At 39.1% G+C, this 25,889-nt stretch overlaps 1 protein-coding gene across 1 annotated transcript in view; it reads left to right on the top strand.

The window, feature by feature from the left end:
- SLC16A10 (solute carrier family 16 member 10) overlaps nucleotides 1-25,889 on the top strand; it is a 100,563-nt gene that overhangs the window by 72,506 nt on the left and 2,168 nt on the right. Inside the window, exons 4-5 of the mRNA XM_045544189.1 lie at nucleotides 12,564-12,707; nucleotides 22,987-23,215. Of these exons, the coding sequence (XP_045400145.1) occupies nucleotides 12,564-12,707; nucleotides 22,987-23,215 (373 nt within the window). The remainder of the gene's footprint in view (nucleotides 1-12,563; nucleotides 12,708-22,986; nucleotides 23,216-25,889) is intronic.

Raw genomic sequence — 25,889 nt, forward strand, 5'->3', positions numbered from 1 at the left:
TAGCATAGGAACTTGATAGGAGAAGAGAACATAATTAACATATAAGAAATCTAGAAAAGGGGTCATATACAAATAAATAAAACAGAGCTGCTGCTTTTAGTAAGACAGAGCAAGTTTGTTATGTGTTCCAAATTATACTTAGTTACCCAAAAATAAATATTTATAGATAATTGAACAGTAGTTTTTAGAAATGATGCATGGTTTACTCAGATGTGGAAATTATCCCTAGAATGTAGGTCCCAAACCTCTAAAAGTTTTAAACTTTATGGGGGGGGAAGAAATCCACAAATATATTAAAATATCCAATTTTAACTTAAGTTGAAAAGCAGCAGAAGTGTATTTTTGTTAGGGCCTTATATTGTGTAATGTATTCTATGTAAGTATGGGAAAGGCTGGTGAAAACTGTGGATTTATCTACAAAATACATTGGGGAGTTTTGTGTGGGAAGTGTCCTGACACCTCAGGAAATGCTAAGGAAGGAACAGGTAGGTAGACTGGATACTCCACAAGGGTAGGGACAGTCTCCTTGTCATTGCTCCAGCCCCAGCACCTAGCTAGTGCCGGGCACTCAATACATATTTTTTTTTTTTTTTTTTTTTACTGATTTCAGGTTGAGTTTATCAGCTGGTTGAGTCACTGAAGTACAAGGTCTACTAATTACTCATGACTACTTTACATTCTAATAGCACTTATGTTTAAGTGCTTTTTTTCTTTGCTCTTGAATATATAATCCCTGAAGGTGAGAAGAGTTTTATCCTCATCTTACAGGGAAAGGAGTTAGTTGGTCAAGAGACTTTCTCAGGTCACACTTGTATAGTTAGTGACAGGATGAGATTTAAATCTTACACAGTAGAACTAAAAGTGATTTTATGATTATCTAGATTAGTTTCAATGTGGAATAACTTAAAGGTATGGAAATGGATGGCAAGAGATACACAGTGAGTCCTGCTGAGGTAAAATAATGCCCCTATGCCTCTCACAGTCTCACAGCAGCTTCCAGAAGAATGGGATGCTGGGGGTAACCACAGTCCAGCAAGTAGGCTAACAGGTGCCCACACCCCTCTCGAGGCATGTCTATGGGATTTAGAATGCCGCCACATATTGATGATTGAATTTATGAAGCATTATAATGTCCTTGACATAAGTCAAGTGTCCCTGTCCCTGCTTAATTGTTATCTCTGCTTATGTGAGTTTGGTTTTCTTTTATAGACTCCTTACTCCTCAGGAGCTGGCCTCGGGGACTTCTCATAGTTCTTGACCTTGCCCTACCTAGTATTTTCCCAGAGGGAAGTTCTTAGCTCCCTGATAATGCCTCAAGCATTAACTGTTCTTCCCTGACAGGTGTCCCCTTGCTCCAGCTCTTCAACCCGCAGGGCCCGCTCCGAATGATGGGCTGGGAAATGCCTAGTATTAGGAATTACCTAATGCCCTGTCCCTGCTATTGTGAGATGTGTTCTAAGCTCTGCATCACTCTCACCTTCACAACAACCCTGGAATCTATAGAGCAGTGCTATACCTAGTGCCACGTTTTCTCTCCTGAAATAAAATTCCTGGATAATGAAACCTACCACATGATTTTTAAAAAAATCAATAATGTCCCACCTGAAACATAAAGGAGAAATAAAAGAAGTAAAGAGAAATAAAACACATTATGCATAAAAGAAGTAAGGTACTACTTGGGATACATGCTCTACAGCATGGATGAACCTTGAGGACATTGTGCTAAATTAAATAAGCCAGACACAAAAGCATAACTACCGTATGATTCCACTTAGATGAGGTGGATTCATAAGAGAGTAGTCAGATTCATAGAGACTGAAGGTAAAACAGTGTTTTCCAGGGGTAGGGAGGAAATGGGCTATTGTTTAATGGGTCCAGAGTTTCAGCTTGGGAAGATGAAAAAGTTCTGGAGATGGATGGTGATGATAGTTACACAACAATGTAAATGTGCTTAATAATACAGTACATTTTAAAATGGTTAAAATGGCAAATTTTATGTGATACAAATTTTACCACAATAAAAAGTAAACTATATCAGAAAGATAAAAATAGCCCCCATAAATTTCCAAAACACCCCCAGAGGGGTGGTACTACCCAAATTGTGAACCAGTTGTGCACTATTTGTTGGAGATTGGAAAACTTATGCCCAAGATCTTAGACTAGTTATGAGTAGAGCTTATAATTTGACTCCAAAGACATTTCCAAAGACATATTCCTAGGCCTTCCAACTCCCAGTCCAGAGAAGTTTTCTGTCTGCTCTGCAAGCTGCCCTTGTCCAGAGGACTCAGGCCTTCCCCTTTCTTATCTATCTTCCTACTGGAATGTGGTCCTTTTCTTTCTGAACACTGTATAATCACAAGGCAAAAGTGAACATATTTAAAATACAGTCCATATGTGAGGGTTCCACATCCACAGATTCAACCTACCACAAATAAAAAATATTTGAAAAAAAGAAACAATAAAATAACAATACAACAATGAAAAATAATACAAATAAAAAAATACAGAAGACTATACTTTCAGGGATCATTTCTGAATTCATTCATTCTCAGAATGTGTAGAGCATTAAAAGAAGTTTACAGTATGATAATTTTTAAAATAAATCATGATTATGTAAAACAAAAATAAAGCTTGTTTTAGGACGAGACAAAAATACTTAGAAATAAACTTGGATATGGACATAAAAAAAAATACAGAATTAGGCCAGGCGAGGGACATAAAAAAAAAAAAATACAGAATTAGGCTCACGCCTGTAATCCCAGCATTTTGAGAGGCTAAGGTGGGAGAGTGGCTTGAAACTAACTGTTCTAGACCAGCCTGTGCAGCATAGGGAGACCTCATCTATACAAAAAAATAAAAAAATCAGCCAGGATGGCGTGCACCTGTACTCCCAGCTACTCGGGAGGCTGAAGCAGGAAGATGGCTTGAGCCCAGGAGTTTGAGGTTGAAAGTATAGTATAACTTGAAAGTATAGTATAACACGATTTACATTGTATTAGATATTATAAGGAACCTAGAGATGATTTAAGGTATATGGGAGGATGTGTGTGGGTTACAGGTAAGTACTATGCTATTTTGTATCAGAGACTTGAGCATCCTCGGATATTGGTATCTGCGGAAGTCCTGGAACCCGTGGATATCAAGAGATGTCCGTAGTATTAATCGCAGTCCCCGAAAACCCTACCCCAGAACTCTGAAACAAGACTAAGAAAAGGTACAATTGGGGTAGACAATATCAGAACTATGTGGAAATAACAACAATGGAAGGAAATGTGATCTAGGCCTAATCCTAACAATTTTTAATCTTCATTCAAGTAAAAAAAAATTAGAATTTGTGGATAGTACTAGGGTGAGAGTCAACAATTAGATGGCTCTGTGGATTAATAGAAAAGACTCAACACTGTGTGCCTGACAATGACTAGAAGAGAAATATGGATAGAAGACTTTGGCAAAGTAGCACTCTAGCCAAAGTCAATATCCTGAATCTTAGTGCAGACAGGTTAGAAGAAGGTAGAATTTTCATGGAAGGATCAGTTTTTCTTCACTTCAGAATTAAGGGCAAAATTAAGAAGCTGAGTAAGAACTAATGGCCTGATTTCTTGGTTTCTTTCAAAAATCAGATAAACTTTAAACTAAATAAATAAAAGCTTCAATAAGCCAACACTCTACACATCTTTTATTATTCAAGAAGAAATAGAACCAATTTTGTGAACTTGCAAAATATTTGGCTTATTGACATTATTGCAGGATCACTAAGTAAGTAATCAAGTTACCCCAAATCTTAGTGATTTAAATAATACTTTCTGAATTTATCCCTTCCTATTTCAAGATGAAGCCTATTTTAAACTTCTAAGATTTAAGCTAATTTGAACTAGCCTTTGTTGGGTGCATTTGTTCACTTTGGACCATTTTTCCAAATTCGTGTATAGTCATGTGTTGCTTAATAACAGGTATACATTCTGAGAAGTGCATTATTAGGCAATTTCCTTGTTGTGCAGACATCATAGAGTGTACTTAGGCAAACCTAGATGGTGTAGTCTACACCTAGGCTATATGGTATAGCCTGTTGCTCCTAGGCTACAAAACTGTACATGTTACTGTACTGCATACTGTATAGGCAATTGCAATATAATGGTAAGTTTTTGTATATCTAAACATAGAAAATGTATAGTGAAAATATGGTATTATAATCTTACGGGATCATCATTGTATATGTGGTCCATCGTTGATCGAAATGTCATGTAGTGCATGCCTGTAATTCAGCGATTGATTAGGGACTCCATAACCTACACCTATTTATTAATATTTGCATTTGCATTCGCATCTAGTTGGTAGGTGACTTTATCACCAGATCAATCCAGGAGTAAGTTTAAAGAGCATATTCCCTTTCTCCTTCCCCCCCTTTTTAATAGATACAAAACATGGAAACATATTATACATCAAAAGCGTGAATCACAAACAGGATTCCACATCTGCAGAGCCATTGCCACCCATTTGTGTCTTCAAAGTGTTCTGCTGAAGTATTGGAGTCAGTTGGTCATGCAGGTAGGCTGCAGACTATGGCTGAGCCCTCCAGAGCTGTCTTGATGACCAGCATAGACACAGTCCATTGTATTCATTCAAACTAGCCAGGAACCAAGATCTGAGAGTGGTAAATCTAGTATGCTAAGAATAAAACCCAAGAAAACTGCAGAATCAAATTTGGATTTAGGTGGAATGAATAAAAATTTAAATAAAGCAACAGATTAAATACCTTTCATTGTTCAGGAAGGAATAGAACACTTTTTTGATAATTTGTAAAATATCTGGCACAGAAATTATGATCAGGGTCACTAAATAATTTCAAGTTACCTAAAAATCCTAGTGATTTATTTTCTATTTTAAGGTGAAACCTACCTTAAACTTTAAAATTCGGGGTTACTTAAACTGGCATCTAAATCCAAATTGGTTTTGGATGATAATTCCTCTCGAACATTTCACTAAATTTTTTTTTTTCTTTTGAGACAGAGTCTCACTCTGTTGCCTGGGCTGGAATGCTGTGGCATCAGCCTAGCTCACAGCAACCTCAAACTCCTGGGCTCAAGTGATCCTCCTGCTTCAGCCTCCCAAGTAGCTGGGACTACAGGCATGTGCCACCATGCCCGGCTAATTTTTTCTATATATTTTTAGTTGTCCAGCTAATTTCTTTCTATTTTTAGTAGAGATGGGGTCTTGCTCTTGCTCAGGCTGGTCTCGAACTCCTGAGCTCAAACAATCCTCCCGCCTTAGCCTCCCAGAGTGCTAGGATTACAGGCGTGAGCCACCACACCCGGCCTCATTTAACTAAATCTTGATCTTATCTAAATGATGCCTTGTCAAGGCTGGACTATTTACTTTTTTGTTTTGTTTGTAATCCAGGGAAAATTATTTTTTAAAAAACACAGAAATCCCAAGGCTTTTGGATCGAAGTAAAGAAAAAAAAAAAAGATTGAAAGTTAAATTAAATATGTATATTTTTACATTAATTTAAAAAGGAAAAAACAGTGAAAAATAACAAAGACTTTAAAAAATTTTTAGAATTAGAAATGTTTTCAAAATTAGACTAAAATTCTTCAAACCATCAGGCATCTCTTCCTTCTGAACTCTTCTTTTGCTGCATCTTAGTGGCTGTTAAATAATCTTTACTCCAGGAATCTTTACTCTTTTGTTCTCAGTCCTTACTTTATAATGTCTTAATAGGCCATGTGTGATTACTGACACCGTGGAAACCCATCTTAATGAAGTGGAAAGACCGGCTGTTTAAAAACACAAACAGAACCAACTACCCATGCCTCCTAGAGTCCTGTTAGGCCAAAGGTCTGCTGTCCACCTGGTACAACAGAAATATCATTAGAAACCAGGCATTGGGCTGCCTAAAGATGTTAGTCCTTAAAAATGTTGGCAGGCAAGGAAATTTTTCCCTTCAAGCACATCTGAGAGATGTTTTCATTTTAAGGCACAGTTGCTCAAATTTAACAAGCTGAAATGACATTTTGAGGCTTGATCTAATCAATGAATATCTGTTATTGGCCATAATGTCCTATTTCAATGTTTTTTGGTGTAAAGAGCTTAATTTTATGTACCCAAGTCTATGGAGTTAGTTTTCTTCTACCTGTAATCACCTCACTTGTCTCATTGGTATACAATTCTCATGTAAAACTTCCTAAAGGAATGCCCCACTGGTTTTAATTTGTTTCCTTTTCTGACTAAAAACAGAGATAGAAGAAACACAGTTGTTTAAAAAAGAAAGAAAAAAGCGAAAACAAACCCTCTCATTGCATTCAAAGATTTCTTTTCATCCTACTTTGAAGTCAAAGGGTAATGTAAAGTTTTGATTTGCAACAAACTCTGAGATTATCCATTAACCACTCTAGCAGGCTTTCTACTCCCTTTCAAGCATATATCTATTTTTTAAAGGGGCCAGTCTCTTTTCTTTGAGTTTACCTTTTAAAAAAGTATATTTAAGCAGAATGATCTAGAGTTATGGTGTAGCTTTTCAAATGTTGGATGGATATATTCTTAGAAATCACTCCAAACTACATGCAAATGAGAAGCAACAAGCTGAAGCTGCTAATCTCTGGTGTGAACAGCAGTGAGTAAAACTGCTCTGAATTTAGTATCCCTACTGGAAAGTAGGTAGTTGAAGAAATCAGTTTGAATTCCATAATCACTGAAAATGTTGTGTAGCATTTATTAACCCGTTTTTGGGTGTACCATGTGAATGTAAAAGATACAGGTGCCTTCCCTTCCCCAAAGAGTTTGTTCACCTAGAGACAAAATGAATGCACATGTTGTCCACCCCTCTTTTCAGTTTTATGATGTGTATCTGAAGAGGAAGGGCAGAGATCAGAGAATCAAAATCATCACAGACAAGGACAGATGATGACTGACTGAAATCTTTTTATCCCCCAAGAGCATAGTTAACTGTAGCAGTACTGGATGACAAATATCGGGCGAGGTGTTGTTTGCTTTTGCTCAGTTCTGCAAAGACATGTGTAGTTCCCCCAAGCCCCACAGTCTGCAGTGCTCCATTGGGCCTGTCATTGCCCTGCTTTCCTGGCCTTTGTTAGTACTTTGTACATGAGTCCGTCAGCTGTCACTCCCAAGTCCACTGTTAGAAATAAAGTTATTTTTGTTTGAAGAGTCTGCAGTAGGCCCATTCTTCTTTAACCACTATTCCTCAAAGCCATATAGTCTAACTTGTGTGTACCAAAGTTTTATCCTATTGTTTAAGTAATATGTTCCATGAAAGGGCCGTGTATGATAAGTGACTCCCAAATGCGAAAGGAGCCAAGAAACCAAAGAATGAGGCAGACAATACCAGTTTGCTGGTATAAGATGATTGATTTATTAGGGAAACTTACGAACAAAAGCATGGTCTCGGGCAGCTGCAAGACAGGGAGATCTCCACATAACAACCCCTCAGACCCAGGGCTTATATCTTGGGGAAAAAGTATACTTGCTCCGGGAGGAAAATGTAGGTGGTTACGGGTGTCACAGCCTATGGTGTATGCAGCACATCCACGGTTGTTTTGGAGGAAAGACAGAACTTACAGTGAGAATAGGTGTTCCTACATAAAGAGTAATATATCAACTAGATATTTTGGAGGCATTCCTGGACATTTAAATAGATTGGCATTTAAAATAAATTTACTCTTGTCCCCACAAATAAATTGCATAAACATTAAAGATTTTAAGCAAAAAGTACTCATCCTCTCTTCTAATTGCTCCAATAGAGCAAAAAGAAAAAGTACTCATCCGCTTAAAAAGGGGAGGAGGGGAGGATAATGAGGCTAGTGACCATCACCGCCAAATAGCACAATCTGAGAAAACAGTACAGTGGGTCATTATTAGACCTTTTTGACCGGTGGCACCCTTGCCTTGCAGGTGTGTACCACCACTGCATTTCATGGGCTTCTGTAAATAAAGTGATTTGTGGTCCCCCTCTATTGGGCATTCTTCTACTGTGAAACCATTTGGTGAAGAGAAGCTTGAGTTTCTAATGCACTTTCGTCAGTGTTATGAGAGCTGATTTTATACTATAGCCACCCATTCAACTTCCTTCATGATTGATTATATGAGAGCCAGAGGACTGTGCCTTGGATTCTCAGTGGAAGAACACCATCTGATGTCTCCAAGTGTCTTGCACTGCGGCTCCCATGTAGGAGAGAGGTGGAGAGGAGAGATATCAGGGCTGAGGCCATTCCAGTGACATGATCACTTCCTCAAAAAATGGGATCTGCCTCTGGTCTCTAGTGAAGGGAGAGGAACCTTCCTTCAGTTGGCTGATGAGAAACATGTTATCCACACAGAAAGGTGTACCACCATTTAGTTGAAGTGGGGATGACTAAAGGAAAGGGAAACTTGCACTAGTTTGCCTTTTTTCCCTTCTTTTTCACTCAGATATAAAATGAGCAGATGTTTTGGGATGTGATTCTTGATTATCTTTGGATACCAAAACAATAAATAGGGTTTCACACAATCTAAAAGTGGCTTTTGTGTGCAAGAACAGGATCTCTGAAAAAAAATATGTAAAAAATGGCTTTTGTGGTCAGTGAAAGCTGTTGTTGCTTGAATGATGAAAAATGTTTTAGGTGCAGCTGGTGTTCAATGGTGTTCAGGATGCCAATGAGCAAAGTTTTGTTAATCCCCTGTAAGTGTGCAGCCTTGGATTAAACACACGTTAGAGGAGGCTGAGGCAGTAGGATTGCTTAAGCCCAGGAGTTTGAGGTTGCTGTGAGCTAGGCTGATGCCACGGCACTCTAGCCCAGGCAACAGAGTGAGACTCTGTCTCAAAAAAAAAAAAAAAAGAAACAAAACAAAACAAAACACACGTTAGAGAGTATAAATAAAAGACTAATTCCTGCCCTAAAGAAATTTACGAATTCAGATACAGTCTAATTTATCTTTAAAGTTAACTATAAACAAGTGCTCTACAAAAAAAATATTATCCCCTGTGTAGGCAATGACCTCTAGTATAAGCTTTATATTGGTTTAAAAAATAAATTAGGTTAAGTATGAAAACATCTCTTCAACATTTTCATGTCTCTATCCATGCAACTCTTTATTAGAAATATCAGTTTTGCCCAGTATTCTTTTTTTCTTCTATTTTTGTTGCCACTTGAACTCAAAGTTTTGCCCAGTGTTCATACTTTCTACTGAACTAAAGTGCATACCAGTCTCCAGAAGATGAGAAATGGGCAGAAATTTGTAAAACAGTCAGCAGCAGTCACGGGAGGACCAGGCTACAAAGAGAACACACCAGACCTCTTGGGTCCTGCGGCCTCAGGGAGGAAGGATCTCTAGGGCCCAGAGAGCCAGCATCCTCAGATTCCTTCACTCACTGACCGAACACACTTTTTTAATTTGCAGATTTTAGTGGAGGGTGGGGAGGGAGGGAGTATTAGAAGCTTGCTTTATTTAAATAACAACAATAACAAAATTTGATGAAATAATGTCCCATATAATTAAAGAACTATGTTTCCACTTAAGCATAATTTGAATTACCCAATTTACCCTCTTTCAAAAGACCCCAAACATTTCACCTTATTATTCCTTTGAAGGATTACAAAGTAGAGCAAGCAGGGGGCAAAAACAACTACTAATAAAGAATAATAGCAATCTGGCAGCAGATGTTCTTGGTTTCATCAAAAGAATGACTGGCAAATTCAGTCTTATGAATACTAAAGAAAGTCTCTTGAGAACTCATAATAGATCCTTTTGGTGCTTTCTGAAGTGGATCAATACATTGGGGTCTGGATTTAAATTCCAAATAAAGCCAATGAGTGCATGTTAATTATATCCCAACTGCCTTCGATCAGGTCATTCATTTTTCTCCAGAATTCATCACTTTCAATTTTGTCTAATCTCAGTTGATGGAGAGTGATAAAGGCCTGGAGAAATAAGCCAGTTTGAAGTCACCTTCATCAACAGTGTCTTGTCTTTGCAGCCACAAGTGGGTTTCTTAAGCGTAATGCAAGCCACATAAGTAATTTTAAATTTTCTAGTAGCCACATTAAAAAAAAGTAAAAAGAAACAAATGAAATTAGTTTTGTGATATATTTTATTAATATTTAACCAATATAGCCAAAATATTGCTACATGAATCAATACTTAAAAATTACTGAGATATCATGCATGCTTTTTTTTCCCACTGAGACTTCTAAATCCTCTGTGTGTTTTACACTTATAGCATCTCTCAATTCAAACTAGCTGTATTTCAGTGCTCAATTGGCCACAGAATGCTAGCGCGGTGTGTCTAAGGAAACAGCTGGAGGTGAGCTTGTGATAGCAAAGCAGAAGTCTTTATCTGTCAAACCAGAAGTTTGAGTTTTACTCTAGGGGATAGGGGAGCCATAAAAGGATCTTAAGCAGAGAAGTGACATTTTTTATTTTGAACTTAACTTAGTAGCCTCAGGGAATATAGGTTAGAGGGGAGAGACTTAGGAGTGGGTGCTCAAGCAAGAAGCATGTTTAGAAGGCTGCTGTAATGGTCCAGGTGAGGAGTGATAAGAATGGAATTCAAATACTGTGGGGAACATGGATCAAAGGAAGCAAGTCTGAAAGATTTAGGTGGTAACATCATCAGGATTGAATTTGAAGAGAGGGAGATGGTGTAATCTAAGATGGTTGTCAGGTTTCTGCCGTGGGTAATTAGGCCAAAAATAGTAGTATTAAGTGAAATGAGGGGAGATGAGTTCAGCATGGAGCATATTGACTTTGAGGTGCCTTTGAGACTGGCAGGTGTGTATGTCTAGTTGTACATGAAGAGTCTGCTCAAGAATGTGCAGAGAAGCTAACAAGGCTCGGTAGGAATACCTAATACCTAAGCTGCCAAATGAAAACTGTAGGCAGTAACAAGAAGTTAGAAAGTCAAAGAGGGTACAAGAGGCAGCAGAAATGTGGAGAGGAAAGAACATATTAGCATGTTTAACTGACATTGTGAATAAACCTGTCCTACTGGGCCAGATAGGATTAGGGCTGAGATCAAAGCTGGCCAAATGCAGTTTGCAGACATGTTTTGTTTGGCATTTGTAGGGTTGGATCACACAGTGTTCTAAATATAAGGGCCAACATTTCCACACAAAATCCAGATTTCTGATTTTTCTTTAAAATAAAAGGTGGCTGGGAGTTAGATCTGACAACATTGGTAGTCATGTATGGTAATAATCCTTGAAGTGTATGCCCTTTCTCTCCAGTGAATCTGTTTTAATCCTTTATATTATTTGGTTGGGCCCTGTAGAAATGTGAATTTTCTATTTCTGAGCCAAGGATCAGTAGGTAATAAAAGTACAAAGATAGATTAGCAACAGATTATGGAGGGTTTTGAATACCAAACTAAGGAGTGTAAATGTAGGCAGTGAGCAACCTTTGCATAAGGAATTGATGAGATTAAAGCCATATTTAGGAGGATTATTCTGGACTAGTATGAAAATACAGACGTTAGGGAGAACGGTTACTAGTTTTCAAAGAAGACAGTGTTGAGATATACAAATGGGCTTAGAAAATGCAAAATGAAAGTGTCTTAAGGAGATGTCATCCAGAAAGACTACTCCCTGCCATGTGGGAACCATATGGGCCATTGAACTTGGTAGGAAATTTGCTTGCAGACTTCCAGACTCAGGCTGATGTTTGATGTAGAGGACAATGATTGTTAGGTATTATGGAAAAGTCAAACAAAATATGCTTACTTACTGTTTATCAATGGCCCACAGGTGACTGTAGGCACTGTTCTAAGTAGACTGTAAATGGAGGGGAAAGGTCCTTTTAACAAAAGGCAAAAATTAATATCTGAGTATTATTAACTGTGTGCCAAGCACTATTCTAAGCTCTTTACACAATATTTTATTTAATCCTCATAACTACCCTCTGAAGTAGGTATTATTGCAATTTCCATTTTATAGATAAGGAAACTGAGACCCTAGAGGTTAAGAACTTACCCAAAGTCGCAAGGCTGATAAGGATGGAACCAGAATTTGAACCAAGCAGTCTGACTCTCCAGAGGCTTATCTTTGAACTATATTAAATTGCCTCTGAATCTTTATTTGTTCTCACCTGGGCAACTTCATAGGTCAAGAATATTATGCTTTCATTCTGGAAGCTCTAGTATACTTATTTCAGGGCCATCGGTTTGGTTCACGTCCTCCTAGAAGAAATGAAACTCAAGAATTGACCCTTTAACTGTCTTTTAGGGAGTAGATAATGTGCTAGGTCCTTGGATGACCTTGAGAGAACAAGGTTTTGGTGTGTTCAAAGGTCCATCCTCTTCCTTTAGCTAATGGCTTAATGTTAGCTTATCAAGTGTGTGCTGGTAACTCTTTACTGGGAAAACTTCTATTTCTTTTTGTGCAAGCTAGATCATATTAGATTTTGTTCATATGTTTTCATGAAAAATTACCACAGAATGAATTTTATAACTACTTAAATTTGGAAGGGGGTGAGAGTCCATAACATTGTAGGAAAACAAAGGCATTTGATGCATAGCCTCAAACTGTGTCAAGTTTTCCTACTATATATGCTGTGGTTTCCTTCTCTTTGGTCTACAGATGAAATATGTGGAGGAAAGATTTCAAGATGAAAAAAATAAAGAGGTGGTTCTCATGTGTATTGGCGTCACTTCAGGAGTTGGACGACTGCTCTTTGGCCGGATTGCAGATTATGTACCTGGTGTGAAGAAGGTTTATCTGCAGGTACTTTTTTACACCTTTTCCCTAACAAAGCTATTCTTATTACCTGATGGCTCATTAAATATACTCATATGCTTAAATTTTTTTATAAAAATAAGAAACATTTTCTAGAACATAACTTCTACAGGCAGTTTTTCAAGGACAAAATCAGTATGAGTTTAGGTTTTTAACATGAGAAATTGGCAATGAAACAACAATCTTCTTTGTTTTGTCGTGGAACTCCACCAAACCAAAATGGTTTTTGCCCATTACTTTTTCTAAGAGTGTTTTTTGGCATAGTTTTCCCAGTCATGTGCAGATCCTGTGCCTTTTGCAATGTCTTGTGAAATTTGGGTGCATGTGTAACCTTTGAGCTTCTTTATTGAAAATTGCCCCCTGGGTGTTGTGGGTTTGCATAAAAATATGCTAATTCCAAGATCATTACTGACACTTATTTAACAGAACAGGTATTTAAGTGACTCCTTCATGCCAGATACTGTGCTAAATGCTGCAGAGTTAAATGAAACATGGTCTGTGCCCTCAGTCGCTAGCTAATAGTCTCTTAGGAGACAAATACTAAGCAGTGTTGCAGGGCAGTGGAATAATGAGTATGCTAGGTGGTGCCATGGAAACAGAGGCACCGAGCTTCTGAATCACTAGTGAGGTCTGAGCAGTGTTAAGAGGTGAGGACTAGGTATGTAAATAAGGAAGACAGAGAAAGATGCTCCAAGCAGAGGAAACCACATGGGCAAAGATGTGGTAGTGTTGACATGGGATGTTACATCTGGGAAAATGAATGTTTGAGTAAAATCAAGGGAGAATAGTAGAGGACTAGGTATTTAGATAAGGAAGATAGAGAAAGATGCTCCAAGCAGAGGAAACCACATGGACAAAGATGTGGTAGTGTCGACATGGGATGTTACATCTGGGAAACTGAATGTTCGAGTAAAATCAAGGGAGAATAGTAGATGGATTGGTTGTGGGTACAGGCAGGAAGCAGGTTAGCAAGAGCCTGTACATACATGAAAGAGGATGAACTCTATCTGGACATCTACCAGGAGCCATTAGAGGATTTTAAGCCAGGGAGTAACATGAGTTGTATTGTATATAGATCAATCTGGAAACTGTGAAGGGTGAAATGGAGTGGAAGAGGGGGCAAGAGTTGAGATAGTCACAAAATGCCACATATTAAATGATTCCATTTATATGAAATGTCCAGAATAGGCAGAGTCATGGAGAAAGAAGGTAGATTAGTGGTTATCAGGGGCTGGGGGAAGGAAGGAGTGGGGAGTAACTGCTACTGGGTATGGGGTTTCTTTGTGGGGTGAGGAAAATGTTCCAAAATTAGTGGTAATGGTTGCACAATGTTGTGAATGTACTAAAACCCACTGAATTGTACACTTTAAGTGGGTGAATTTTATGGTATATGAGTCATATCTCAATAAAGCTATTATTTAAAAAAGAGTGGAGGCACAGGGACTAGCTGGAGACTATTGAAGTAGTCTAGGCAGGAAGAACCAAGGGATCAAACAGAGTAAACAAGGGATATAAAAGATGAGAATTTGATGGAGCCACTTGAGCTGGATCTGAGATTTGTGGCTTGGGACAGAGTAGATGATTTTGCTATTTTATCAAGATTAGTAATTCAGTAAATCCACGAAAGATGATGAGTTTATTTGTGCCATGTTAAGTTTGTGGTGTCTGTGGGAAACCCAAATTGAGTTTGGAGCTCATGGGAGAGTCTGGATAAGAGACCTGTGGGACAAGAGCTTCCAAAGGAGATTGAAGGGAGTAGCCAGGTTGGTGAGAAAAAAAGAGGGACTAGAATGTTTCCAGGGGCAGGAGTGGTCAGCAGTGTCAGTAGCTAATGAGAGGGAGACTAAAAGTTTTCCATTGGATTTAGCAACAGAGAAGTCATTAGGGATCTTATAGAGAATGGTTTCAATGGACTGGCAAGTGCAAAAGACTGATCATGATGAGTTGAACAAATGGAAATATAGAAACTTTGTCCAAAAGGTTGGCTGTGGAAGGGAGGTAAAGGAGAGCCATAGGGGGTATTTAAGATTGAGGGATTAAGCACGTCTACCTGTTACAGAGGAGAGGCAGTATTTGAACAGGGTTCTGAAAAAGAGGTGAAATTTTAACACAGGAAAATGATTGCCCCAACCCTTTAAGGGAGGTACTGTCATTATTTCTACTTATAATTTTTTCTTTTTTGTTTTCTTTTTAGAGACAGGTTCTCACTCTGTCACCCAGGCTGGAGTGCAGTGACGCGATCATAGCTCATTGCATCCATAAACTCCTGGACTCAAGTGATCCACCCACCTCAGCCTCCCGAGTAGTTGGGACTACAGGCACATGCCAACATGCCCAGCTGATTTTTTAATTTTTTGTAAAAGCAGAGTCTTGCTATGTTGTTCAGGCTGGTCTCAAACTCCTGGCTTCAAGTGATCCTCCTGCCTTGGCCTCCCAAAGTGCTAGGATTACAGGTGTGAGCAACCACACCTGACTATTTCTACTTATAGATGTGAACACTGAGGAACAGAGACACTACCTTACTGTGGGTATCTGTGTGTATATAGGTCCAGGCAGACAGATACAGGCAAGTGTGTGTTCACACAGCTAGAAGGAAGTGTAGACAGTTGGTAGTGTGCTACTTTTGAAATGTATTTATTGTATTATGATCATTCTCTCCTTTATCAGTATGTCACTGTGGATATCCTTGTCTGACATTTAGCTGAACATTTATAGTCTTGTTCTCAAGTGCCAACGGGGCCCTCTGATGTACATTTGTTGCATTACAGATTGTCAGCTTCCTTTTTATTCATTCAAAAAATTATGAGGACCTCCTGTGCTCCAAGCACCAGCCTAGACCTGCCAGATACCAACAGAACAGACATGGTCCCTGAGTTCCTAAATCAAGACTGAGGGAGGAAAAAGCTGGGTGTGTTTGGGAATCTAAGAAGACAGGGAGAGTGACATGGGAAGAGACTGGAAAGCTGGGAGGGGCCACATTGTACAGGGCCTTGAAAGCCAAGATGAAGAGATTTTGCTTTAAGTATAGTGGGCCTCTATTGGAGAATGTTGGTCTGATTTTGCATTTTAGGATCACTGTGATTGCTCTGTATGTGGAAGATGGACTACAGGGAGGGAAACACGAGTACAAGAGGGGAGGAAGACCAGCTGGGAGGCGATACAGTGGTGCAGGTGATGGAGGCCTGTACTAAGACGCTGTAATGGATGAAGTCATGATATATTTTATACGTCAGTGTTTTACTTCAAAACAACTTTTGAAAGTTTTCCCCCTACATATGCGGCAAATAGGTCATTTGCAACATTTTGGGAGTACATTTTAATACTTGAGTATTTCAAGTAATTTACAAAAGAAAATATAGCCATTCCTACCCTGTCCCATGTTGGTCTGCAGTTACAAAGTAGTAAGTTAAAAGTCAGTATTGTGGGTCAGATAATTTCATTTTGGATCAAAGGTTAGCCACAACCTGGCTTCTTTTAGGTCTTATATAATGTTTTCATCTAAATGTAGAGCAGTGTTGGGGCACCCAGCAGTACATGCTGAGTCACAGGTGTGATGGCTGCATTCCAGACTGGCCTGTGAAGGAGTAAGAAAGTCTTCAGTGTGTCCTGTGACTGCTGGGAGCCCTGCATAGACTCCACCTTGTGAAAACAGTGGCACAGGAGACCAACCACACAGGCCCAACCCATGCAGGATACTGGACTCACTCCCACAGTCACTCGCCTCTGCCTCTCCTTTTTCCTGGCTTCCCTGCCCCAACTTCCCAGACACTCAGTGTGGTTTTTGACTCTTGGCTCACTCTTCTCTGCTACAGCTGACTCTAGCTCTGCCTGTTTGTTCATTCCTCTTTCTCCCTCTCTGCCTCCCTGGCTGTCTGCCTTTTGGCCCAGCCTTTTAAGGATTAGAGTGTTCTTCTGCTTACCTTCCCTTCTTCCCTTTCATTGGTAGTGTGTTTTCTCAGATGTAACCACTCCCTGCTTTTGTCTATTGTAGCCCAACCTCATGGGGCTGTGACAGTTCTCTTCCCTCCTTGTCTCCTTGAAGCCAGTTCTGAGTAGCAGCCAGGCCTAGAACACTAGTGATGTAGACACTTTTCACAACCCTCCCACATGATCTAGTTTCGGATCACAGTCATCCCCAGTTTGGGAGGCAGCAAAGCGGAAGAGCACAGGCTCTGGAGTGAGACACCAGTTCACCCTAGTTCTACCACCAACTTGTCTTCAAAACCGACATCAGGCTGTGGTGAGGATTCTTGATGACAGCTCATGTAAAGTGCTTGGTCCAGGCTGGATGATTAATAAATCCTTGCTTTATTATGTTTTAATACTCTATTAAATACTGAAGGCTGATCTTGATTTGGAATAGGTCTCAAAAAAGGAGACCTAGTTATCCTGAATTAGCGTCTTTGCTTATAATTAAAAAAATTTTTTTTTTTGGTAGAGACAGGGTCTTTCTGTGTTGTCCAGACTGGTATCCAACTCTTGGCCTCAAGCAATCTTCCCGCCTTGGTCTCCCAAAATGCTAGGATTACAGATGTGAGCCACTGTGCCCGGCCCTAGAGTCTGTGCTTACAGATAACAGAGTTTAGGAATATATCTGACACTTTTGCTTAACAGTTCTGAATTTAAATTTCCATCAAGGTATTTTCAACCTAACAATTCTAAATGCTGAGTGAAGTCCACTGCTCCTGCCAGAAGAGATGATTGAATTGCATTATATAGAATAATAATGATTAAAGAAAATCTTTGCAAAAGTTCCTGGGGTATATGCTTTATTGGGAGAGGAAAGGCTGCATGTGCCCTGGTATCATCTTAACATTTTCCCTAACCTCACAAGTCTTTCTAATTACCATCAAATTACTACAGATTTGTTAATATGTAAGTGTTTTAGAAGGGTGAGAGTGTTTCGAAGGTTTGAAAGTTATAACTTTGCATGAGAGAATTGAAAACTTTGGATTTAGATCACTTTTCCATTGTGTCATATATCTCTGTGACATGGACATATGCAGACATCATGTCCACGTATACAAACCAGACAACCCAGACAACATACGTGTGTGTGTAGGAATGGTCTGGGAGGATGCAAACCAAACTGTTGAATGGTTATTCCTGAGGAGGAGGTGGGCATGAGTTGAGGGTGGGAGGGGGTTGAAGGAAGACTTTCATACATTACTGTGTACATTTCTCTCAGGTTGAATTTTTTAAAGAATGTATTCTTGAGTTACTTTTGTAACTTAGAAAAATTAATGACTTTGATATCCACCTTCCTGTGTAAGCTTCCTCTTCCAGTTCAGGTAGAGTAAACTGATCAATGTTGCCCAATTTTTTTTTTTTTCATTCCATCTTAGAATTTTACATTTTCCTAAAGATGTCTTGGGATGAGGGTATATACTTTAACAAACCTAAGATATTTACAAAATAGTATCCAAATACTTAACAATTGTCCAGCCTAAATAAAGAAATCAGAGATCCCATACTCATAGTCTCATTTTTTAATTTTTAATTTTTTTGGAGATAGGGTAATCTTACCATGTTGCCTAGGCTGGTCTGGAACTCCTGGCCTCAAGTGATCCTCTTGCCTCAGCCTCCCGAGTAGGTGGGATTATAGGCTCAAGCCACTGTGCCCTGCCATAATCTCATCTAGACTGGCACTGGGCGTGACTACATCAAGTGCCAGTTCCTCCATCAGATGGAAAAGATAGTACTCATGTGCCATGGAAAAGATTGAACGGACCCCCTGTGAAACAGTTAGAAAGTATTATGGCCTCTGAGTACTTCAGAAGACACCAGCCACATCTGGCTATGTGGCCTGAACATTTCTCTTTAGTTTGTGAAGGACCAGCAGAACTCTGCTGCCAATTGTTTCTGTCCTGAGTGCCTAGCCAGAGGCTCTGAAAGTCTGCAAAGTTGATATTGAATAAACTTATAGGATCAACACTTGAATCTAACTGTGGCCAATTAAGTGTCTCCAAAAATGCTTTCTGCTTATTCAAGTGCAGCTCATTTTTTCTCTTGAGCTACACTTAGATTCCTGAGCAAAACTTAACCTGACATTTCTCCCAGAATGTTTTCTTTGTGATAACAAAGAAATGGGAAAAGTAATAGCACAAGAAATTTTTATGCTTAGGAACACAAACTAACTCACAGGGGGTTAATTCTTTTAGAACCTGTGGTACTATGACAAAAGATACTTCCTTGGATGGTTTTAAGAAAACAAAAGCAGAGGCCGGGCGCGGTGGCTCACGCCTGTAATCCTAGCTCTGGGAGGCCGAGGCGGGTGGATCGCTCGAGGTCAGGAGTTCGAGACCAGCCTGAGCAAGAGTGAGACCCCGTCTCTACTAAAACTAGAAAGAAATTATCTGGACAACTAAAAATATATATACAAAAAAAATTAGCCGGGCATGGTGGCTCATGCCTGTAGTCCCAGCTACTCGGGAGGCTGAGGCAGTAGGATCGCTTAAGCCCAGGAGTCTGAGGTTGCTGTGAGCTAGGCTGATGCCACGGCACTCACTCTAGCCTGGGCAACAGAGTGAGACTCTGTCTCAAAAAAAAAAAAAAAAAAAGAAAACAAAAGCAATGTAGACATCTAAACTGTCATTGTCTAATGTCAGTGCCAGAGCCTACAAGAAAATTAGGAGCCTCTGAATCTCTTATTTGAATCTAACCAGAGCTGCTGTGTTTGAAAGAAAAAAAAAAGATTGTATATAATGCTAAGTTTATTCACCCTTTAAACTGGGTCCCAGTATGTACAGATCAATATTTATTTTGGAAAGTGATGAGGAAGTACTGAACCTCTTATATGTACAGTTTACTAAACCTTGGCATGTGTTCCTGGTGACTTGGGTGTCCCTGTGTATGAGGAACAGGTGTTTTCTCACCAGCTTGGCCTACTTACCTCCTAATTTAGTTACGTTTTGGGTGGAAACATCTGCTGGGAAAGAGCATCACTAGTATAGCTACAAAAAAGGTAGAAGCAGTGAGTTATTTTTCTGAGAAATGCTTTAAGAATAAATGTGGGCCAGGCGCGGTGGCTCACGCCTGTAATCCTAGCCCTCTGGGAGGCCGAGGCGGGTGGATCGCTTGAGGTCAGGAGTTCGAGACCAGCCTGAGCAAGAGTGAGACCCCGTCTCTACCAAAAATAGAAAGAAATGATTTGGACAGCTAAAAATCTATATAGAAAAAATTAGCCGGGCATGGTGGCGCATGCCTGTAGTCCCAGCTACTCGGGAGGCTGAGGCAGTAGGATCAGCTTAAGCCCAGGAGTTTGAGGTTGCTGTGAGCTAGGCTGACGCCACAGCACTCACTCTAGCCCGGGCAACAAAGCGAGACTCTGTCTCAAAAAAAAAAAAAAAAAAAAAAAGAATAAATGTGTAGGCCGGGCGCGGTGGCTCACGCCTGTAATCCTAGCACTCTGGGAGGCCGAGGTGGGTGGATCATTTGAGCTCAAGACCAGCCTGAGCAAGAGCAAGACCCCATATCTACTAAAAAAATAGAAAGAAATTAGCTGGACAGCTTAAAATATATAGAAAAAATGAGCCAAACATGGTGGCACCTGCCTGTAGTCCCAGCTACTTGGGAGACTGAGGCAGGAAGATCGCCTGAGCCCAGGAGTTTGAGGTTCCTGTGAGCTAGGCCGACACCACGGCACTCTAGCCTGGACAACAGAGTGAGACTCTATCTAAAAAATAAATAAATAAATGTGTAAATTTCTATAAACTCAAGTCTTAAAGGAAAACTAAAAATTTTACTGTTAAATAACAACTAAATTAATAAATCATTGTCAAATAATTGAAAAAGAATATAAATTAATATAGTTTGAGTTGAAAAAAGGAGAACTTGCAGACAGGTAAAGTATTAAAAAATAATATGCTTAAAATATATACTAATAAATTTGAAACTCTTAAGTGAATAATCTTTTACAAAACTGACCAAAGACCAAAAATTTGAAGAGGCCAAAAATGGATAGAGAAATCAGGAAAATTACTAAATGTAAAGTCCCCGGACTCATGTTATATAAATTGTTCCAAGAAAGCATTCACAATTAAGCAAAATCGACTTTGTGCCAACTACTGCATTAGGCTTCCAACATTCACTAAATATGAAACTCTACAGAGCTGGTTTTCTTATCTTGAAAGAAATTTGTACTGAACAAAATAGGAAAAGAACATCAAGCACATTAAAAGAAAAAAATATATTCTTGAAAGCTAACCTAGTATAATTACAATGGTGTAGTTGGGAATGTTTGGTCTGTGGTTTTACCAATTAAATCCATTGACTCTGGCCCTGTAGTGTCCTAAAGTTTTATTCTACATTCTCTGGAGTTTGTCATTATAGGTATGTTTCTAAGATTTAAATAACTTTCTATGTTATCTCCTTTTGTGTTTGTAGATAGAATAAAAATGTATCTGTGATTAGGAATATTAAGGTTTGTCTGGTTAGTTTTTCAATAAAAATAACTACTTAAATCCTTACCTATTTGTTAATTTCAAACCCCTTTCTGCATTTTGATTTCTCTTTAGATCTCTTTTTGTCTTGATAGATGGGAAGCATCAGAAGTCTTTACTTGCTCACAGTCACAATGAGCTAGAACCTGATCTTGTTCCTCTGAGCCCTAATTCTTTCCAACCTACCAGGCTGCAAGCCCAATGATTACCCACTGCTAAGAAATTATGTTTGTGCTTTCATGGAGGGTGGGTTGGAGAAAAGGATATTTAATTAGAAAGTAAAAATCAGGAGAATGGGGAGATTGTGTTCTTTAGAAATGCTAGTGTGAAGTGCCAGGTTTATCTTTCAAATAGTCAACTCAAATTCTTAAATGTGTCATAATTTTACCATAAAACCATATTTTAGTAACAAAGATTTACTCAGTTATATGGTATGATAATATGAAGAAGAGAACTAACCTGGATGGGAAACATTTTTCAAAAGCATGTTTCTTATTGTGGTGTCCGCGGGCCACTTGTGTTAAAGTTTGTGAAAACCACTATTCCTGAATCACCCTGAAATCACACTCTGCACCTTAAGAGCCCCTCAGGTTGTGAGTTGCTGCCCTGAGGTGTCCTACCAAGCTTGGTCTTCCATAGGCGTGCTAGTGGGTCCTAGGAAAAACAGAGCAGATGAAGACAGCGATCCAAACAGCTGCTTTGGCTGGCCTTTCTCTCCTCCCCAGCCCAGCTGTCATTGGAGGGCGCCCTCCCGGAGCAGTTCCACCCATTGCCTGCTGCTGCCCATGTGGACTGTGGGGTCCAGGCTGGCTCCATCTTGTAAGCTTTGGGCACATTACTTAACCTCTCCCGACATCATCTTCATCTGTAAAATGGGGATAACATTAATACTCACCTCATACAGTTGTTAGGATCACCAGTATCACCAGTGAGATAATCCATCTGAAGGGCTTAGAACAATGTCTAGCACTTATAAACACTAAAGAAATGATAGTTGCTATCATATGCAAACTTTTTTAAAAAGTCTGATGCTTTTAAGACATTTTTTCTGCTCACTAGTGAATTTTCCAGTTTTAAATAGTTTTGTGCCTTAAAAAAGTTACTGAATTATCTGTTTCCTCCTTTGTGGTACCAAAGATATTTTGCATGTATAACTGTGGCAGCATATAGAACACTTCATTTGCACTTATTTATTTAAATGTCCATTTCTCTATAACCCAAGGGTAGGAGCCCAGTCTTATGCATTGTTGAAATCTCTAGCACATGGCATGAGGCCTACCGTATGGGAGGCAGAATCAGGTGTGTGATTCTATTAACTTCTCTAACACTGAAATGAAGGTGTTCAATGGCTCAAAATAAATATTCTGAACCTTAATTCTAGATAAATATTAAACATATCTATAACATTTGCTCATGAGGTATGTATAGTTTCAAAGGTGAAAAAACAGTCAAGTGTTTGGTGAATGAATTTGAGTTGATTGAGCACTGACCAGGTGTAAGATCCTTAAATCTGATAATATCTAGTCCCAAGATGAATCATTTACAGATTCTGACTTCAAAGAGTTTGCAGGCTGGGAGGGAAAGTAAATATATAAAAACAGTTATTTTCTTCTTAATTACTTAATGGAAATGTTGAGAAAGTGCCAGGGGAACTTGGGGGAGATGATTATGGGAGTTGATTATGTATATAAAATCAAGGCGAACTAGGCAGTGGCAGGGGGCAAAGGGGATATCCAGTAATACTTGGAAATCCTCAGCACGCTGCTCAGTAGTCATAACATTCCCTTTTGCTGAGAACAGAGTTGACATTGTGGTGTCTGTCCTAGGTACTCTCCTTCTTCTTCATCGGTCTGATGTCCATGATGATTCCCCTGTGTAGCATCTTCGGGGCCCTCATTGCTGTCTGTCTCATTATGGGTCTCTTCGATGGATGCTTCATTTCTATTATGGCCCCCATAGCCTTTGAGTTAGTTGGTGCCCAGGATGTCTCCCAAGCAATTGGATTTCTGCTCGGATTCATGTCTGTTCCCATGACTGTGGGCCCACCCATTGCAGGTAAATACTATGATTCTCCAGTCATTACATTAATTCATAGCATTTTCTACTTCAGGTACTAAATAGCACTTATAGGTAAGATATTATAATTTATTGATTACTGGTCTTTTGCTTTTATGTGTGCCTTATCTGTTAACATTTTTCATAAGACTAGCTGTAGATGGTATATTCAAAAAGTTTGCTGGAGGGTCCCTCTTATGCTTACTGGCATCTAGAACACTTAATAAAATATGTAAAAGTAAGCTTCTGAGCTTTAAGCATTTACAATTCCTATGTTTCACTTAGTATGTGCTTTAGAAGAATGGGGACATGTTTTTTTAAAAAGATGAAGATTCTGAAAAATTTCTAAATATGTACACTTTGTGTAAGAGATCGTACAGCCCCCTGAAGAATAGTTGATGAAAAATAACATTTACTGGAAACAATGCAAATGTCCATCAATGGATGAGTAGATTAAACACAGTGGGGTAAATCCACAGTGGAATATATCCACAGTGGAATATTATTTGGCCATACAAAGAAATAAAGTACTGTACTGATGCATGTTACCTACCACGTGGGTAAACCTCAAGAACATTATGCTAAGTAAAAGAAGCCAAATATAAAAGAACCCATATATTACATGATTCCTTTTATGTGAAATATCCAGAATAGGTAAATTCATACAGACAGAAAACAGATTAATGGTTGCCAGGGGATGGAAGGAAGGAAGATTGGGGAGTAACTACTGAGTGGGGATGGAACGTCCTTTTGGCGTGATGAAAATATTTTAGAACTAGGTAGAGGTGGTAATTGCATGACCTTGTGAATGTACTAAATACCACTGAATTGTTCACTTTGAAATGGTTAATTTTATGTTATGTGAATTCTGCCTTTAGAAATCCTCTGAATAACAGTATAAAGATATCTCATGTTCAGTATTACTTGGGTGCTGGTGTGAATTAGTATTAGAATATTTGATATAATTAAGATAAAATTTAAATGTATGTACCATCATCTGCGTTTGGCACATGAGGAGCTTAGTGAAAGTCCAGTTTAATTCATTCTCAGACCCTGAACGATATTTCCAGTCATGAATCAAGCAAGCAGAGTTACTACTTATCAGACCAAGTAGAGTTTCAGTTTAAAAGGTCACAGTCTCCCTGTGGGAGAACCCTCCACTCCTTCTTCTCTCCCGCAGGTAATATACTGTTCACTGTTTTTTTTTTTATACCTTACAGGCTTAGTTTTACCGTTTCCAAGTTCACAGCAGATTATAAGTAGCACTTTAGCAGTAACAGTGTTTGCTGCCCGAAGTGTCTGTTAACAGAACAAGAATAAGGGAGGTAAAGGAAACTCCCAAAACTGAAGAATAACACCACACAGGAACCGAAAGCAGAAAGCCCCTAGCTGACCAGTAGGTTCTGGGTGCATTATAGTATTACAGCAAAACGTAATCATTAATGTTCATAGAATGAAAGGTTCAGTTTTATATGGAATAGTCTGATTCAAAAAATAAAAAAATAGTATATTTACAGGTATTGTATATTTTCTATTTGTATGCAGAATTAATGTACACATTTTTGTGTGTTGGTGCTTAACTAGACAAATCCTCAGCTATTTAACAAAGTCACATGAATATGCAGTACAGTATGTTCCCTGGACATTTCAGATAACTGAAGTTTTATAGTAAAAGTTACAAAAGTTCAAAAACACTAAGATAATTTTTAAAACTCTGAGTCACCTGGGTGCCGTGGCTCATGCCTGTAATCCTAGCACTCTGGGAGGCCAAGGAGGGAGGATGGCCTCAGGTCAGCAGTTTGATACCAGCCTGAGCAATAGCAAGACCGTGTCTCTACAAAAAATACAAAAATTAGCTGGGTGTGGTGGCACGCTTCTATAGGCCCAGCTACTCAGGAGGCTGAGGCAGGAGGATCGCTGGAGCCTAGGAGTTTGAGGTTGTAGTGAGCTATGATGATGCCACTGCACTCTAGCCAGGGTGACAGAGCAAGACTCTGTCTCCAAACAAACAAACAAAAATAAACACCAAACCTGAGTCCTGGTATTTGTTAGAGAAATTAGAAATAATGAGTACTCTAAATAATAGTTTTCAGAATTAGTGCTACAAATACGTCCTTATATTTTAATGTTATGTTATGTTTTTTCTTTCTTTCTTTCTTTCTTTCTTTTCTTTCTTTTCTTTCTTTCTTTCTTTCTTTCCTTTTTTTTTGAGACAGAGTCTCACTTTGTTGCCCAGGCTAGAGTGCCATGGCATCAGCTTAGCTCACAGCAACCTCAAACTCCTGGCTTCAAGCAATCTTCCTGCCTCAGCCTCCCGAGTAGCTGGGACTACAGGCATGCGCCACCATGCCCGGCTAATTTTTTCTATATATTTTTAGTTGTCTGGTTAATTTCTTTCTATTTTTTAGTAGAGACGGGCTCTCGCTCTTGCTCAGGCTGGTCTTGAACTCCTGACCTCGAGCAATCCTCCCACCTTGGCCTCCCAGAGTGCTAGGATTATAGGTGTAAGCTGCTGTGCCCGGATGTTGTTGCATTTTAATGTTTTTTGTTTTGTTTTGTTTTGTTTTGTTTTGTTTTGTTTTGAGACAGTCTTGTTCTGTCACCCTGGCTAGACTGCAGTGGTGTGATCATAGCTCAGTATAATCTCACACTCCTAGGCTCAAGCAGTCCTCCT

The sequence above is a fragment of the Lemur catta genome, chromosome 2, assembly GCF_020740605.2.
Source record: "Lemur catta isolate mLemCat1 chromosome 2, mLemCat1.pri, whole genome shotgun sequence".
Lineage (NCBI taxonomy): Eukaryota > Metazoa > Chordata > Mammalia > Primates > Lemuridae > Lemur > Lemur catta.